The sequence below is a fragment of the Aedes aegypti genome, chromosome 2 (genome assembly GCF_002204515.2).
Source record: "Aedes aegypti strain LVP_AGWG chromosome 2, AaegL5.0 Primary Assembly, whole genome shotgun sequence".
NCBI classification, from domain to species: domain Eukaryota; kingdom Metazoa; phylum Arthropoda; class Insecta; order Diptera; family Culicidae; genus Aedes; species Aedes aegypti.
Genome location: NC_035108.1, coordinates 430,526,552 through 430,542,053, shown reverse-complemented (window position 1 = coordinate 430,542,053; position 15,502 = coordinate 430,526,552). Strand labels below are relative to the sequence as shown.

The following is a 15,502-nucleotide window of genomic DNA, read 5'->3' as shown; positions in this document are numbered from 1 at the left end:
TGTAAAGGCTTCCAAATCTCTTTGGATATCGTATGAATACCCAAGGAGGAAATTCAACAGTCCTACTATTAATTTACAGCACTTAAACTGCAAGAAATTGGTTCAAATTAAATAGTGATAATAAATTTGAATTTTCCAGACAGTTTGTAAGGCGCTACGTAAAAATTTGCAAAAAAGTCACAAGTCTTCGCGGCGAGCATCGAACTTACGATTGCCTGTTCACTAGATAGGGTACTTGCCGATAGCGAACAACGTGTTACCCCTAAACCACGAGAGCCGTAACGATGAAATCAATATAATAACAATACATTTCTCCCTTTTTTTGGAATTATATTATGCATAGCTTGGAGAATTTCTCCAGAATTTTATCTATCGATTTCCACAAGAATGCCTCAAAAATTCATTTAGACTTTCATTCTAAAATTCAAAAAAAAAAAAAAATTCAGGAACTGCTCCTCATAAACTTTTTTTTATCAATATATCTGAGTGCACGATAATTTTGCTTTGGACATTTAAGTGGTGAGAAAATTAAGAGTATCAAACTTTTATTTTATTGGGACACCCTAACGTAGAATCATGATTGTACTAACAACATCTGCTAGAAAGACTAATACTTGTACTGACCGATTGCTAGCTGTGCTGTGAATCGAGCTTAGTTTTCATTTTCTTTCGTTCATCCCAAAAAAAAAAATCCAGTGAAAATTTTTCATGCCCTTCATAACAAAATAATTCTTCCCAACCCAGGGTTCTCGAAGGATGAAAAACGAGCGAGAACCATTGCTAAGCACCTCAGACAACTCGTTCGACGCGACGAACAATGAGCACCAGCACCTGCTAGCGCGGCCCGATCTGCGCAGCTCTCCGGAGAATATGATCGTCGATGTTGGCAACGATAACGACAGCCTTTCGCAGACGGCCTCCAAGGAAGATCCGGCCTATGGTTCGGCGAGTGACGCGTACGATCCCTCGATGCACCGAACGTTGGAACATCCCACCACCAATATGGACACGATGATTCACCTGCTCAAAGGAAACATCGGAACCGGAATCCTAGCGATGCCGGATGCCTTCAAGAATGCCGGACTGTACGTGGGCCTGTTCGGGACACTGCTGATGGGTGCGATCTGCACCCACTGTATGCACATGTTGGTCAGGTGTTCGCACGAACTCTGTCGACGGTTACAGGTCCCCTCGCTGAACTTTGCCGAAGTTTGCTCTAGGTCTTTTGAAACGGGACCGATTGGCCTGCGACGGTATTCGAATCTTGCAAGGACACTGGTTAATATGTTCCTGGTGATTACTCAACTAGGCTTCTGTTGTGTGTATTTCGTATTCGTGGCTGCAAATCTAAAGGAAGTAGTCGCACACTACTTTTTCGACCTGGATACTAGGGTCTACCTGCTGCTGATGTTGGTCCCCATGGTGCTACTGAATCTAGTTAAGAACCTGAAGTTCCTTACGCCAGTCTCGTTGGTTGCGGCTTGCCTGACTGTGGCAGGTATGTTCAGAGTTATCTGTGGAATAGTGAAAAAGAATTATCATGTTTTATCCATCCGTAGGTCTCGCGTGTACATTCTACTTCGTTCTACAGGATCTACCCAATACGCATACGGTGAAACCTTTCGCTTCCTGGGCACAATTGCCGCTGTATTTCGGAACGGCTGTGTACGCATTTGAAGGAATCGGAATTGTTCTGCCGCTGGAGAACAACATGAAAACTCCGGAAGATTTCGGTGGTTGGACTGGAGTACTGAATACAGGAATGGTTATCGTGGCCTGCCTTTATACGGCCGTTGGGTTTTTCGGATATCTGAAGTACGGTGAAGGCGTACAAGGCAGCATCACACTGAATTTGCCGGGAGATCAGTTGTAAGTATGAGAATTAGTCTGTGTTGAAAGAAATTCTGGGGTTTGTAACAGGATTTTGATAGTGGTAACATTTTGGAGTTTTCTTTGAGAGAATACCTGGAGGATATCTTCAGTATATCACAAAAAAAAACAAATGTTAAGCTAGAGAAAATTTAGTGATAAGTCACAAAGGAATGCTACTTTGAATGATTTCCAGTGAGTATTTGACATAAGGCTTCTGGAAACATCCTAGAAGAAACTCTTTGAAAAAACCCAGGAATTCCACAATTTTCTTACCTGTTTTTTTTTTATTTTGTCCAACGTTTCGGTCCGTTTGGGATTTTTCCCAGGGACTCAATTGTTACAGTACTTTTGTCGAGTGTGGTTCGGTAGAACGCTGGACAAAAGAACTGTAACAATTGAGTCCCTGAGGAAAGTCTCAAACGGACCGAAACGTTGGACAAAATAAACATTTTTTTTTTATTTTGTCAAGACTGTAAAGCCAATCCATCATCAACAAGAAACTACAATTGGACAACCAGAATATTGTAATTAATACTGGAGATAATCTCGAACAATATAAGTATTGATTAATCTACAAAACGAAGCAGTAATGTTCCAAAAATGTCTAACAGAAGGAAGATATTATAACAAATTATATCAAGATAGGCTATGTTTTAACCACAGACAAACAGACGTAACACTTAGAACGAATCTCGATCAAAATCATAGTTACGAGGACATGTACGTCCAATGCTAAATACACCCGCGCTAAGTACGCCCAAATGTCAAAAACGAACAATAACGCGAGTGCTGCGTGTGGCGAATTGGCCACCTACCATATTTTTGAACCAAACGTTAAAAAGGAATGACGAGAGTGTGACGTCTGTTTTTCTGTGTTTTAACTCTCTCTTTCCCATGGTAGCTCCAGAGTTCTATTAAATTTCAATGTACTTGAGATAAACTGAATCGGATAAATTCAATGCAATAGTTACAATGATTCTATACACATCAGATTAACTCAACAATCAATGAACTTTTTCAATAATAAAACTATTGATAAACAATCGTTTAACATTGAAAAAAAAGGAAATTTTTTAAATTGGTTTTGAAAAATTTAGTTCAGTTGCAACCTTATTTGTTCAAGCCCGTTTTATAAGAACGCTTTTTTCGTGAAGAAATAATCGATAAAAGGAAAAGTTGAAAGAGAGGGTCAAACCTCCATAATCCTCCATCCTTGATATTAAAACGTATTCGATTTTGCAAGTTATCGAATTTTTTTTTAGATTTTTTGTAAGTTACCAGTAATACGTAAGTTCCTCTAGTGATTTCAAAGCAATTCCTTCAGGAAAAATTCCTAGTGTTTTTTCCTATGTTTTTAAGTGACCATACAGTAGTTTAGTATCGTATTTATTCATTTTACGATCACTTAAGGCCTCAGTTAATTATAAATCATCAGGAAGGAAATGAATCATACTGTATGATTTCTTCGCGTTATCGAGCCTTCAAAACACTATATTGGAATAGTGTGTGAAGATTTCGATTTTGCATCACAACAGTAGTTATGTTTCACCAAAAACTCTAAGAAGTTTGTCAAATAATAATTATTGATGTTTTCGCTGGAGTTAATTTCGAAGTAACTTTTGATCATCGATAAATTTCTTAATTATTTTCTTTATAAACTTCTTCATCCAAAGAAATTAATTAGAATCAAATTCTTTAACTCGATACAGAACTTTTCACTTTAAGAAAACTTTCTGAAGTTCAATCAATCGAGAACGTAGTTTCACAAGGAGCTTCTGCCATAGCCTGCGCAGAAGTTTTTCAAATGATTTCTGCGCTTTAGTCATTGTAAATTGAATTTCACAAAGCATTCAGGATATTTCTTAATATATTTTTTAATATGACTGCTCCATATATTCTAAATGTATTCTTCGAGTTTTCCTACAAAGGCTCGTATCCTTTCCGTGTTCTGTGAAAGATTTCTCTAGCTGAAAAAATCGAATATCTCTTTTCTTACCCACAAGATTCACGTAAGTTTTCTTATAAGTGTTCAATACAATTTATAAGTTTGCGCATACATTTTGCAGGTTATTGAGCCATACTGAAGTTGTCTGGTTTTGATTTCAGAATGGTTCACTATCATGTCTTAATGGAAATTTCCTTCATTGTTTGAACGATGATACTCGTTTCTGCTACATAAATGGATAGAACAAATGACAACGGAGACGTCATAGCAAGAAGATAAACAATATTTTAACAGATGAGTATCCTAAATTGTTCTCCGAATAGTTGTAGAAATTACTTCCGCTAAAAATTTCTTTCAAATGTCCTTGATGGACTTCCTTAGCAGATCCCACCTTCAAGAATCTAACAAGGAGTTTCTTTATGAGATTGTATTGTATTGTTTCTATTAATTCAAGCATAATTTTTCTAAACGGCGTAAGTGATCCTCGTAAGGATTTAAGAAAAATGCGATGCAATACCTAGTAAAGCATATATATACTGTTATATACTGTTTAGAATATTTTGCATTTTTCTATTGCTGTAAAAGTTGAAAAAAAAAAATAACACTGTTTCTAACCACTGTTAAGACGGAATTGCCAAAAACCGAATACTGCTCCACATCAGTTTGGCGACCCGACAGCTGTGTGAATCAAAATCTCTTGATTTCCAACATGTTTAGTGATTCAGAAACAGTACAAACATCAATCTGGTAATTTAAATTTTACGTTTTGACACTGCACATAGGTCGTTTTACTATGAGCGTTGGTACGGTGTATGTGCTAGCATTGAAAATGTTGACAGTTGAGTCGCTTTGCAAACGTACCAAATTAAAACACTGAGTAAAGTGCACATAGGACATAACTAAAATTTATTTTAAAGAATCAAAAAAATGGCTTCAGGAATACTTTTGTAGACTCAATATGTAGATTTTGAGTTTGTCGGGCACATCCCAAGTAATCAAATAGCATATAATTCGCCCTCCATGCTAATATAGGGCTTCCATAGAGCTGTGATGCCCTATATTAGCCGTATTACAGCCCTATAAGCTCAAAACGTAGCGGGCTAGTGGTTACTTGGGATACAAAGCAAATCTCGATTCGTTGTTTTTTTGCATACACGTCGGATTGAAAAATTATACTTGAATTCTTTTTGAAACTCGTTCAGAACTTTAAAATATTTCTATCAGGAATAAGAATGCCAGAGTTTATTCAACATTCGTCTATGCCAGAAGTTTTATTTAGAAAAACTGTTGTAGACGTTTCCCAAATGAACTGATCTATAGATTCCATAAAATTAAAATATTTAAAAAGTTCCATGATATCTGCAATTTTTCTCAGTGTTTTTTTGTAAGATTGATAACAATTTATCGTCATTTAAATATCTGGTTTTCATTATGTTGTCACCACAATTTTCTTTTGAATAGTGCTCCTTTGGTACGAAATAGGGATTTCTTCCAGAAGATTATCCAAGCATTTCATTAGAAATTTCTTTAAAAAATGTCTAGTAATATAATCGTTCATTTTTCCATAAAATCATAGATATGGTTTCGTGCAGCAATGCCTATACTCTAAATATTACTTCAGTAACAGTTTGTTACCCTAAAATTTTCCAGAAATAGTTATAAATAAAATTAGGACATTTTTTCAAGCAATTCTTTATACGTTTTCTAACAGATTTCTCATTAACATGGTTTTACGAGATCATCCAACTCATTTCAAATGAAATCGGCTTCTCGAACTCATCCATAATTTCCCGCAGCATTTCTACTAGGATTAAAAATATTTGGCATAGTTCATTTTAGAACGAAATCTCTGGTTTTTTCTCATATTGACCACAAAATAACACTCCTTGAGAAATTGCCTAATAAATGTAATAGTGGTTTCAGAATGTTCTGCAAGATATTATCCAGGAATTCGATCGACCTTTTACCAGTAATTATGTTAGCAATTTGTCTTTAGAATTTCCAGGTTTTTTTTTAGATGTACTTGCAGGAGTTCATCAGGGATGTCTGCAGAAGCCACAGATTACTTATCGATTTTCTTTAGATACATCTTCCGAATGTTTTAGAAGTTTCTCCAGGTGTTTAAAGAAAGGATCTTGACAATTCGCTCCCTTGAATAATTTATGGATAAATTATTTGAAGAAATCTCATCTAGAGTAATTTATAAAGCTTCTTTTAGAGAACTTCTAGGTTGAAATCTTAAAGAATTCCTTAACGAAAACTTTGGAAGAAATACGTGGAGTCGTCTATGGAGTAAACTGAGAAAAATATTGATTGAATAATTGAAGAAATCTTGAGGAAACCATTAAAAAATAATATTGAAGGTACTTTTGGCAAAAACAAAACTTTAGGAATTTCTGTTTATCAGCTCATATAGGACTATTTTGCAAATTCCCACAAGTTTTACTCCCAAGCTAACGTTATACATTCTCAAAATCAAGTTGTGAGGTAGTTGATGAAGAAAATTCGAAAATTCTCGTAAATTCTTAACTTTAAGAATACATCATTGTAGTAATCGGAAATTAAAAACCAGTTTTTCTGTAAAATAGTAAAGTTTATTCGATAAAAATATTCACTATGCTTCGGTTGGAAAATAGAATACAGTGAACTGAAACTTTCTGGATTTCGAACGAAACACTGCTCTTGAAAATTCTGACATTGAACATATACATAGACAAAGATTTCCTGAAGAATGCCTTGACGTTCAAGGATCCGTCATTGCAATCATCGTCATCATAGAAATTTGAAAAACAAATTTCTGCTCAAAATTGAAATTTATTCGCTGAAAATATGTTCACTGTGTTTCGGATGGAGACAAGAATACAGTGGACACATTTTCATGTATGCTCTGTTGATTTTGAACGAAAAAAGTGATCTCACAATCACAAATCCTTGATGACTGATCCTACCCCTTTAAGGAATAATTTTTATTTTCAAACATATTCCTGATAGATTTGAAGTACATCATCGCAAACACCTGAAAGACATTTCAATTATTTCTTGAATAATCTTCGGAAGAATTTCAAAGCAAAACTTCTTGGAGAAGTATTTTTAAATAATATCCTTGAAATATTTTACCTCCAGAGATTTCCTCACAGAAATACAAGGACACGATATGGAGGAATCCCTAGACAAACTTCTGAATGAACAATAGATATTAGATTTTTTGGATTTCAAAGATATAGATAATTCCCAGCATTCTAGTTTCCTCCACCATCCAAAACTCCTCGTTCTAATCACTGCTTCCAAACAATCCAACAGCATTGCCCAACTGGTCCGGATTATGATGGCGCTGGCCATCTTCTTCTCCTACGGTCTACAGTTTTACGTGCCCATCTCGATCCTGAACCCCTCGATCAAACGACGCCTTCACTCCGAACAGGCCCAACTAATCGGTGAGTATTTGCTGCGGGTCGGGTTGGTTGTGTTTACCTTCCTGCTGGCGGCCATGATTCCCAATCTGGGAGCGGTCATCTCACTGGTCGGAGCCGTGAGCAGTTCCACGCTGGCACTGATCTTCCCGCCGTTGATCGAGATCATTACTTTCTGGCCGGACGGCCTCGGCAAGAACTACTGGGTTCTGTGGAAGGACATTGCGATCATGACTTTCGGCATCTGTGGGTTTGTGTTCGGGACGTATACCAGCGTGGCGCAGATCATCAATCCGGATTTACACTAAGCTGTGAGGGATGGGAAAGGCGCGTTACAGGCGGTTAGATTTCTAAGCTTTTTTAAAACTGCAGGAGAGATTGTACAATACCTACAAAGTGAAACAAAAAATTGAGGAAACCAGCGAAAAGTGTGAAACGAAGGAAGATCTTAAGCACCAAATGGTGTGTGATTTGAAAATAACAAGGTTTTAGTTTTAGCCGTATGATAGCCATCACATTTGATCCTAGCTTTAGGGGTACTGAACGAGGCAAAGTGTATTCTAGAGAGGTATGGCATATGAGGAAGGCGTATTAGCTATATTTAGTGCACTATTGGATTATAGTGCCAAAATCGAGAAAGGAATAGACGAGTGGAGAGCATGCGTACGTAGTTACTGTAGGTGTAAACTTTTTGCGGTGTAGAATTGTGTTAACTTTGGATGTTCCGAAGGCCAAAATGATGCTACTCTCGATCATAGCAAGGGTAGCAAAGTTAACGTGATTAAATGTGAGTTACTTTAGTTTAGAACATTAGCTTGTAAGAGTCGCCCGTAATCGTAAGCTAAAATGTGCATTTTTTTCTAACTACTCGATCCAAGTCATGGAACTTTCTGTAATATATGTGTTTCTTAAGAAAGGAATAATTTTGTTTTGGAGTGGTACTGGGGGTTGATTAATTCGGTTGAATGAGTCAAATGCATGGATTAATCCCAACCACGTTTTGTGTCAAAATTGTTCATTCAAAATTTAATTATTTGTTGTAAATTCATATGTTTTATGTTTAAATTCATTTGGATTATACTATTCTCTTTTCTTCAAGATTTTCACTCCTTCAGCTCTTCGAGATTCTTCTGAAACATTTCTCTATTATTGAAAGTTTTTTTATTATTACTTCTTCTTATTTACATACAAATGACTGCTACTTGTCGAATTGACAACATGAAAAAAACTAAGATTTTGCGAATCATTTGAATGTCTACTCTTTTGACCGAATTAATCGTCACATATTATGCAACCAACAGCACAAGTTGACAAAATCCTCGGTAAGTTCGGATGCAAAATAAATAATAAAAAAATACATCGCAATCTGGTATCAGAGTGATAATAGTCCTAATTTGTGTATAATCATATGTTAAGTAACGCATTAACTCCCGATGTAATGAAACGTTACTTATCAAGTAATATTATAGCATGACAATAATCTATATTATAGTATCAGCATTAGCTATGGTTCGAAAAGTATTTAGTGTGTATTCGATCATAAAACGAAAAAATGCCATCGGCATCAATCCATTTTGTTAAGTTTCCAAATGTATCGTACTATCTTCCATCGTATCTCCTCGGCGAATTGGATTCGGACTGTGAATTGCATTAAAATGCCTAATTTAAACCAATACCAGCGAGAGAGGAGGCTGAGCTATGAAATCGAAAAAAGGAGGGAACACACCTTCAGAAACGAAATCAAAAAACTAGTGAATCTGTTACTACGTTATATCTTTAAATCTTGCATATTAGTTACTTCTACTGTATTATGACAACGCGAAGACAATAAAGCATCGCTGTTCTTTCCACCTACCGACCTATTCCCTTCAGTTGGAAGTATATCCACTCTTGAATCATCGTTTTCAGTTATGGACGTGTGATATAGGTTTAAAACAAAAAAGTAAGAAACTATTCAAATTACCTAGGTAGTTCTGTTTTGTAGAAAATTTAATCACTCGAAAGTCATTCCAATACACGGAATCGTAAATTAACCTAAGCAACGAAGCTCAAACAGTAGATGTTGAGTGTCGTATCAGTTTACAGTATACACGGCTACCAGCATACATCCTTATCCGATATTAGCGTGTTCAGTGTTTTTTGTGTTATCAACCTGCAAGATGAAGGAAAGTTTCGGTGGATTAAAACTGACATGTAAAATATATACCCAATTGATGCATCATGATAACACTTCTAATAACCAAGCAGACTAAAGCAACTAAAGGATAATAAATTATACAAAACCAAAACATTAGAGGGAATTGACATTGCAAGAAACCAAGCATATTTTTACTAATATCCAGCTCTTGTTACTGCTCTAAAATGTACCGAAATCCTTAGTCTTTGGTCAATATGACTCCCAATCACTTGGAAATGCCGTAAGAAAATTATTCACTCGTGGTGTTGTAACTGGAATGTGGAATTAAATGGTATAGTACTAAATTCGGTTTTTCATCTACTTCCACTAAACAGCTCGAAGATTTATTATTCTACGAAGCTTATAATTAAATTAAGTCAAGATTCTGAAAAATATGGAGATTGGCATCTTCGGCAAAACTGTTAATTGATTTAAAGGCTGCAAGTTATTTTAGTTCGACATTCTATCACTATGAGGCGCTAGCGAGATTTGAGTATTACGATCTACAATGAAACCTCAATGTGTTCATGTTCCATGACTCGATATCGTTTGGAACCTTACTAAAATCAAAATTTCATGGTTAAGCCAAGTATGCTGTTCCGCTCAAGTAAAAATTTCTGCGGAAGAAATGGTCAAGAAATTTTCTACAGTGAGCTCCATTTGAAATGACATTTCTTTTCAACTGCGTACTACGATCAAAGAAAAATGCTTTTCTTGACCATTTCTCGCAAGAAATTTTCCACGCATCGAGATAGGCGATTACTTTTCCGTTGAAGAGCATACTTCCCATTATTATGATGGTCCCCTCAAACCACTTTTCAAAGCTTTTCTGTTCCATGTCTCGATATTTCCATGAGTCGATGGTCCCTCCAGATATCGACTCATGGAGGTTTGACTGTAGTATCTCAAAACAATTAAAAAACCGTTTGAATTTCGCGAAGTTTAAGTTACAAAAGTGTTCAAATTACCTTAAAACACAGACTACGAACCTTTGTTGGCACGTACAGAAGGATAAATGTTTACTCACCTCATGATATGAGTAGGAATCGCCGAAGTGTACAACACGCAAAGGATGTTTTGCCCTTCCACCAGAGCGTGGCACTTGTGATAGTCCGAACACCAGTACTGTTCCAGATTCATCACCTTGTCGCCATCTCGGAACATATCCTCCATCGCTTCCACGGATTGGTGGAAGAACGTCCGCAGAATATCCAACCGATGGTTCCCCGACAGCGTTCTTTTGCCAGTGGTTGTTAGATGTACATTCCTCGAAATTACGTACTTCGACTGCTCTTTGCTCACCAGCAAAAACCCTAAAATGCTCGAGTCCAGCTCGACGGTCGCCGGATAATTCTTCGGATAGTTCTGTTCCGCCGTAATGAGCAGATCGATTTCGTTCATCCAAAATTGCTGGCTCATGGTTTGCAGCTTATCGTACGGAGGCTCCGCTCCGCAAAGCGCACAAATGCTAACACCTTGCGTGATCGGAATGCTAATAAACCGATACGCTATGCCTGGACTCTTCTTCGGAAGAAACACCGGAACGTCCTGTTGAATAGTACTGGAAGCGTTCAACAAAACCATCAATAGCTTCCGATCTACAATATCCAAGTCCCACCATCCCTCGGTCCCACATGCGACCTTTTGTCGGACCAAAATCGAACAGAATGGAGATCCGATCTGGATGCTGAACTCGTTCAACTTGACCAACATTGCCATACTCTCCGGACACAGCACAGCTTCGTTGTATCGGAAGAAATCACTCTCAACCACCTCCAGCAGCTGATCGATCAGAGTGTAGCAATTCTTCAACTCCCGTTTGAAGCGATCGATATTTTTGATCTTCTTGATGGCGGCGATCCCCACGCAGAACACCATCGAGTAGTACGAAAAGTTCATCAGATTGCGCAGAACTTTCTCGGTGATTCCCTTGGCTATGCCGATCATCATGAGGGTTCCATCGTACTCCTTCCATATGATCATTCCCTCCTCGAGATGTGTGATCGACAGGTCCACGCTTTGGGACTTGCAGAACATATGCACCCCGTTCAGGGATGCGATCGTCGAGAAGGGAAGCTAGAATAAAGAAGTGCATTCGTAAACTCGAACATTCTATTGGAAGTTTGAAAGCGTACTAACCCATATCCAGTTGAATATGCCCCTAACAGATCAGAATCTACATCAGCGATTAGAACCAATACCTTCGGATTAGTAGAAATCTTATCGTAGAATTATTGAGTGTGCAGTTTAAAAGCTAAATATTGTGTGAACCTGATTATGATTATGAACGAACTTACATTCTCGCAATCGCCTTTCTTTTTAGAATAGATCGGGACCCCACCATCGGATGTGAGGCACATTAAATGGATGGACATTGTGGTATTTCTCAAGGTAATGTCACTCTTTCAAATTGAAAAACCTTTCGAATTATAACATAATTCTGTACTTTTAATCATTTCAAACAAATCTTCCCAATTCGGCAACTTGTTGACGACGCCGTCCAATTATCAGGTTTTGTTTTGATTTTTATTTGCTTCTACTTGCTGTACGAAAGCTTACATGGTGCATGATGGTGTTTGTCTGAAAGTTTTGCTCCGTTTCGACCAGTTGTACTGTGGGTAAGAAACTGACCGTCGTGAAATGAACTCGAAGTCGGACACTTCTGAAGCAAAACTTAAATAAATGTTCCAGTTGGAATATGAAGTGAATTCGATGTTCAACGACTTCAGTTTGGCAAACCATAGAAATACATATTAGCATTCTATTTTGAAGTTTAATTTTTTTTTTTTAAATTGTATAAAAATAGAAAATTTTGTTTTTTTTTTGTATTTATTTATTCCTGAAACCACGCTTGCATTACTTAATTCTATGGATTTTAGACGCTTGCAAGCCACAGTTCATCAAATTCACGCCCAAAACTATTGGATTCCGATGAGTGGCGTCTTAAAATAAGCTTTTTGATATAAAAAGGCGCTTATTAGTTTGATGATCAATCCACCATAAAGTGAGTTTGAAAAAAATAACTTTAGAAATTTTATGAGAGAAAACTAAAAAGTAGATTGGAGTACCTTGTACCTTTTAATTTCGCCTTAAATGCTTATATTTGACGGATACATGTATTTTGACCACCACTTGCAGTCTTCTTCAGTGTCAGTTACTCATATCTCTAAGTGGATACGAGTAACTGTCGGTTACTGACACTGAAGAAGACTGCAAGTGGTAGTCGAAATACGTGTATCTGTCAAAGATGAGCATTTAGGGCGGAATTAAAAGGTACAAGGTACTTCAATCTACTTTTAAGTTTCCCTATTGAGATACTGCTCAAAGGATTCGAATACATTAAAAAAGAGTTAGGTTGTAAAGTATATAATTACACACAACTAGTGATGGTGTTGCGACTGGGAGGATAATTGTAATTTTATGGCTTTCTCATTTAAAAGACTGAGAGAGCCATAAAATTACAATTACAAACAACTTTGTCGAAGACATGATTTTTGGTATATTCGTAGTAAGATTTGCAGCGTTTTGTCTTCAACTCCTGCTAAAGCTTTTTTATGTATATAACTTTTTTTTCAGTTTTTTGTAACGACGAAGGACATATTTTTGCTGAGCTCAAAAAATATCTCTATCTTTTTCCGTCCAAAAGTTATAAATGAATTTATGTTAAATTTTAAACCACTTTTACCTTCTTCATTCTTTATTTTGCTTTATTTTACGTCCTTCAAGACATGACCTGCGGCACAATGTTACGCCAACTAACTCGGTCCATGGCTGCTAACCTCCAATTTCTCGATCGCCCCCCACACTTCCAAGATCCTGCTCCACTTGGTCAAACCACCTAGCTCATTGCGCTCTCCTTCGTCTTGTACCGGCCGGATTTGCGGTGAACACCATTTTTGCGGGATTGTTGTCCGGCATTCTCACAACGTGCCCTTCCAGCTTTGGCGACTTTCTGGATACTGGGTTCACCGTAGCGTTGCGCAAGCTCGTGGTTCATTGTTCTCCATTGTCTTTGAGCATTGTCCACGTCTCATTCCCGTAGAGGACTACCGGTCTTATCAGCGTCTTATACATGGTACACTTAGTACGGAAGTGATGTTTACCAGACCGCAAGGTCTTGTGGAGTCCGTAGTAAGCACGAATTCCGGCAATGATACGTCTTCGAATTTATCTGCTGCAGTTGTTATCCGACGTTATCAATGATCCGAGGTAGACAAATTCGTCCACCACCTCGAATTTATCCCCGTTGATCATCACGCGTCTGCCATTGCGAGCTCTATCGCGCTCGGTTCCTCCAGCCAGCAGATATTTCGTCTTCGCGTATTTACCTTCAATTCAACCCGATCTGCTTCACGTTTCAGCCTGGTATACTGTTCAGAAACCACCTGGAATGTTCTTCCGACAATGTTTACGTCGTCAGCAAAGCAGATGAACTGGCTGGATTTATTGAAGGATCGTGCCCCGCATGGTGAAGCCCGCCCGTTTCATAACACCTTCTAGCGCAATATTGAACAGGAGGCAGGAAAGACCATCGCCAGTCCTTTGCGTGTTTCAAACGGGTCCGATAATGCACCCGATATCTTCACACAGCACTGTACACTATCCATCGTTGCTTCGATCAGTCTAGTCAGTTTCCCGGGAAAACCATTCTCGTCCATAATCTTCCATAGCTCTTCGCGGTCGATGGTATCATAGGCCGCTTTGAAATCGATGAATAGGTGGTGCGTAGGGACTTGATATTCGCGACAGTTTTGGAGGATCTGCCGCAACATAAAGATTTGGTCTGTCGTCGATCGCCCGTCCACAAAACCGGCTTGATAACTTCCCACAAATCTGCTTGCCAGTGGCGATAGATGGCGGAAGATGATCTGGGAAAGCACTTTTTTGTATATTGGGTATATTATTCTCTCCTTCCACTCCTCCGGTAGCTGTTATGTATCCCAGATCCTGGCTATCAATCGGTGCAGATAAGTGGCCAACCTGTCCGGGCCCATTTTAATAAGTTCCGCTCCAATACCATCATTTCCAGCTGCTTTGTTGTTCTTGAGCTGTTTGGTAGCATCCTTAACTTCACCTATTGTGGGAGTTGGTACGTGTCCCTCATCCGTCGTACTGATGAAACCATTCCTCCTGCTGTCTTGATCTTCCTCCTCTGCGCCGTTTAGGTGTTCATCGTAGTGCTGCTTCCACATTTTAATCACCTCACGTTCGTCCGTCAAGATACCTCCATCCTTATCCCGGCACATTTTGGCTCGCGGCACAAAGCCTTTGCGGGATGCATTGAGTTTCTTGTAGAACTTACGTGTTTCTTGAGAACGATACAGCTGCTCCATCTCTTCGCACTCCAACTCTTCCAGGCGGCGCTTTTTATCCCGAAATGGATGGGTTTGCTGTCTTTGCTTCTGTTTGTATCGTTCCACGTTTTGACGGGTGCCTTGCTGCAGCATCATCGCCCGCGCTGCATTCTTCTTGTCCGAAACCGTCCGACACTCCTCGTCGAACCAACCGTTCCGTCGATTTTCTTCCACGAACCCAATTGCACCTTCCGCTGCGTTGTTAATGGCTGCTTTGAGACTACTCCAGCAGTCCTCAAGAGGGGCTTCGGTGAGCTCTCCTTCTTCCGGCAACGCTGCTTCAAGTCTTTGCGCGGGTAGCTTGAGTCGTTCCAGATTGTACCGTGGCGGGCGTCGGTACCGAATGTTGTTCACAAAGGAGAGTCGTTGGCGCACTTTAACCGTCACTAGGTAGTGGTCCGAATCGATGTGCGCCGCGATAGGTTCTGACGTCGATAATGTCCGAGATAATGTTTTGATGACCAAAACGTGGTCGATTTGCGATTCAGTCTGTTGGGGTGATCTCCAGGTGTACCGATACGGGCTGTGCTGGAATTAGGTACTACGTATGCCCATGTTTTTGGAGGCGGCAAAATCAATCAGTCTAAGGCCGTTTTCGTTCGTAAGCTGGTGAGCGCTGAACTTCCCTACAATCGGTCTCCGATAACGATTTTGGGCAGCCGTCGTATTCACGTTCCAGCTGCGCGTAGAAAGCGTCCTTATCGTCATCGTCACTTGCTAGATGAGGGCTGTGCACGTTGATTAA

At 38.8% G+C, this 15,502-nt stretch overlaps 2 protein-coding genes across 9 annotated transcripts in view; one reads left to right on the top strand and one right to left on the bottom strand.

Annotated features, from left to right (window-relative positions):
• LOC5573947 (proton-coupled amino acid transporter-like protein CG1139) overlaps nucleotides 1-9,564 on the top strand; it is an 87,144-nt gene extending 77,580 nt beyond the window's left edge. For all 5 annotated transcript variants that reach the window (XM_021847722.1, XM_001654933.2, XM_021847723.1 and 2 more), the window contains 3 exons: nucleotides 745-1,498; nucleotides 1,560-1,869; nucleotides 7,118-9,564. In XM_021847722.1, the coding sequence (XP_021703414.1) occupies nucleotides 745-1,498; nucleotides 1,560-1,869; nucleotides 7,118-7,535 (1,482 nt within the window). In that variant the 3' untranslated portion in view covers nucleotides 7,536-9,564. The remainder of the gene's footprint in view (nucleotides 1-744; nucleotides 1,499-1,559; nucleotides 1,870-7,117) is intronic.
• LOC5573958 (protein fuzzy homolog) lies at nucleotides 9,043-12,153 on the bottom strand. Of its 4 annotated transcripts, none has more exons than XM_021847725.1 (4): nucleotides 11,701-11,816; nucleotides 11,543-11,579; nucleotides 10,431-11,479; nucleotides 9,043-9,379 (listed from the first exon to the last, which is right to left on the bottom strand). In XM_021847725.1, the coding sequence occupies exons 3-4, from the start codon at nucleotides 11,438-11,440 to the stop codon at nucleotides 9,322-9,324; spliced, it is 1,068 nt and encodes a 355-aa protein (XP_021703417.1). In that variant the 5' UTR covers nucleotides 11,441-11,479; nucleotides 11,543-11,579; nucleotides 11,701-11,816; the 3' UTR covers nucleotides 9,043-9,321. The 4 variants fall into 4 exon arrangements, with proteins under 4 accessions (XP_021703417.1, XP_021703419.1, XP_021703418.1 ...); XM_021847727.1 differs by having other exon boundaries at nucleotides 11,543-11,622; nucleotides 11,701-11,793; XM_021847726.1 differs by having other exon boundaries at nucleotides 11,543-11,604; nucleotides 11,701-11,789.
• Nucleotides 12,154-15,502: the final 3,349 nt, after the last annotated feature.

Excerpts from the sequence above, each read along its gene's own strand:
- LOC5573958 (XM_001654932.2), bottom strand. The coding sequence starts at position 11,778 with ATGTCCATCCATTTAATGTGCCTCACATCCGATGGTGGGGTCCCGATC. Across the intron at positions 11,480-11,700 it reads AGAAAGGCGATTGCGAGAAT|CTTCCCTTCTCGACGATCGC; the intron begins GTAAGTTCGTTC and ends TCTTTATTCTAG. Across the intron at positions 9,380-10,430 it reads ATTCCTACTCATATCATGAG|GTTGATAACACAAAAAACAC; the intron begins GTGAGTAAACAT and ends TTCATCTTGCAG.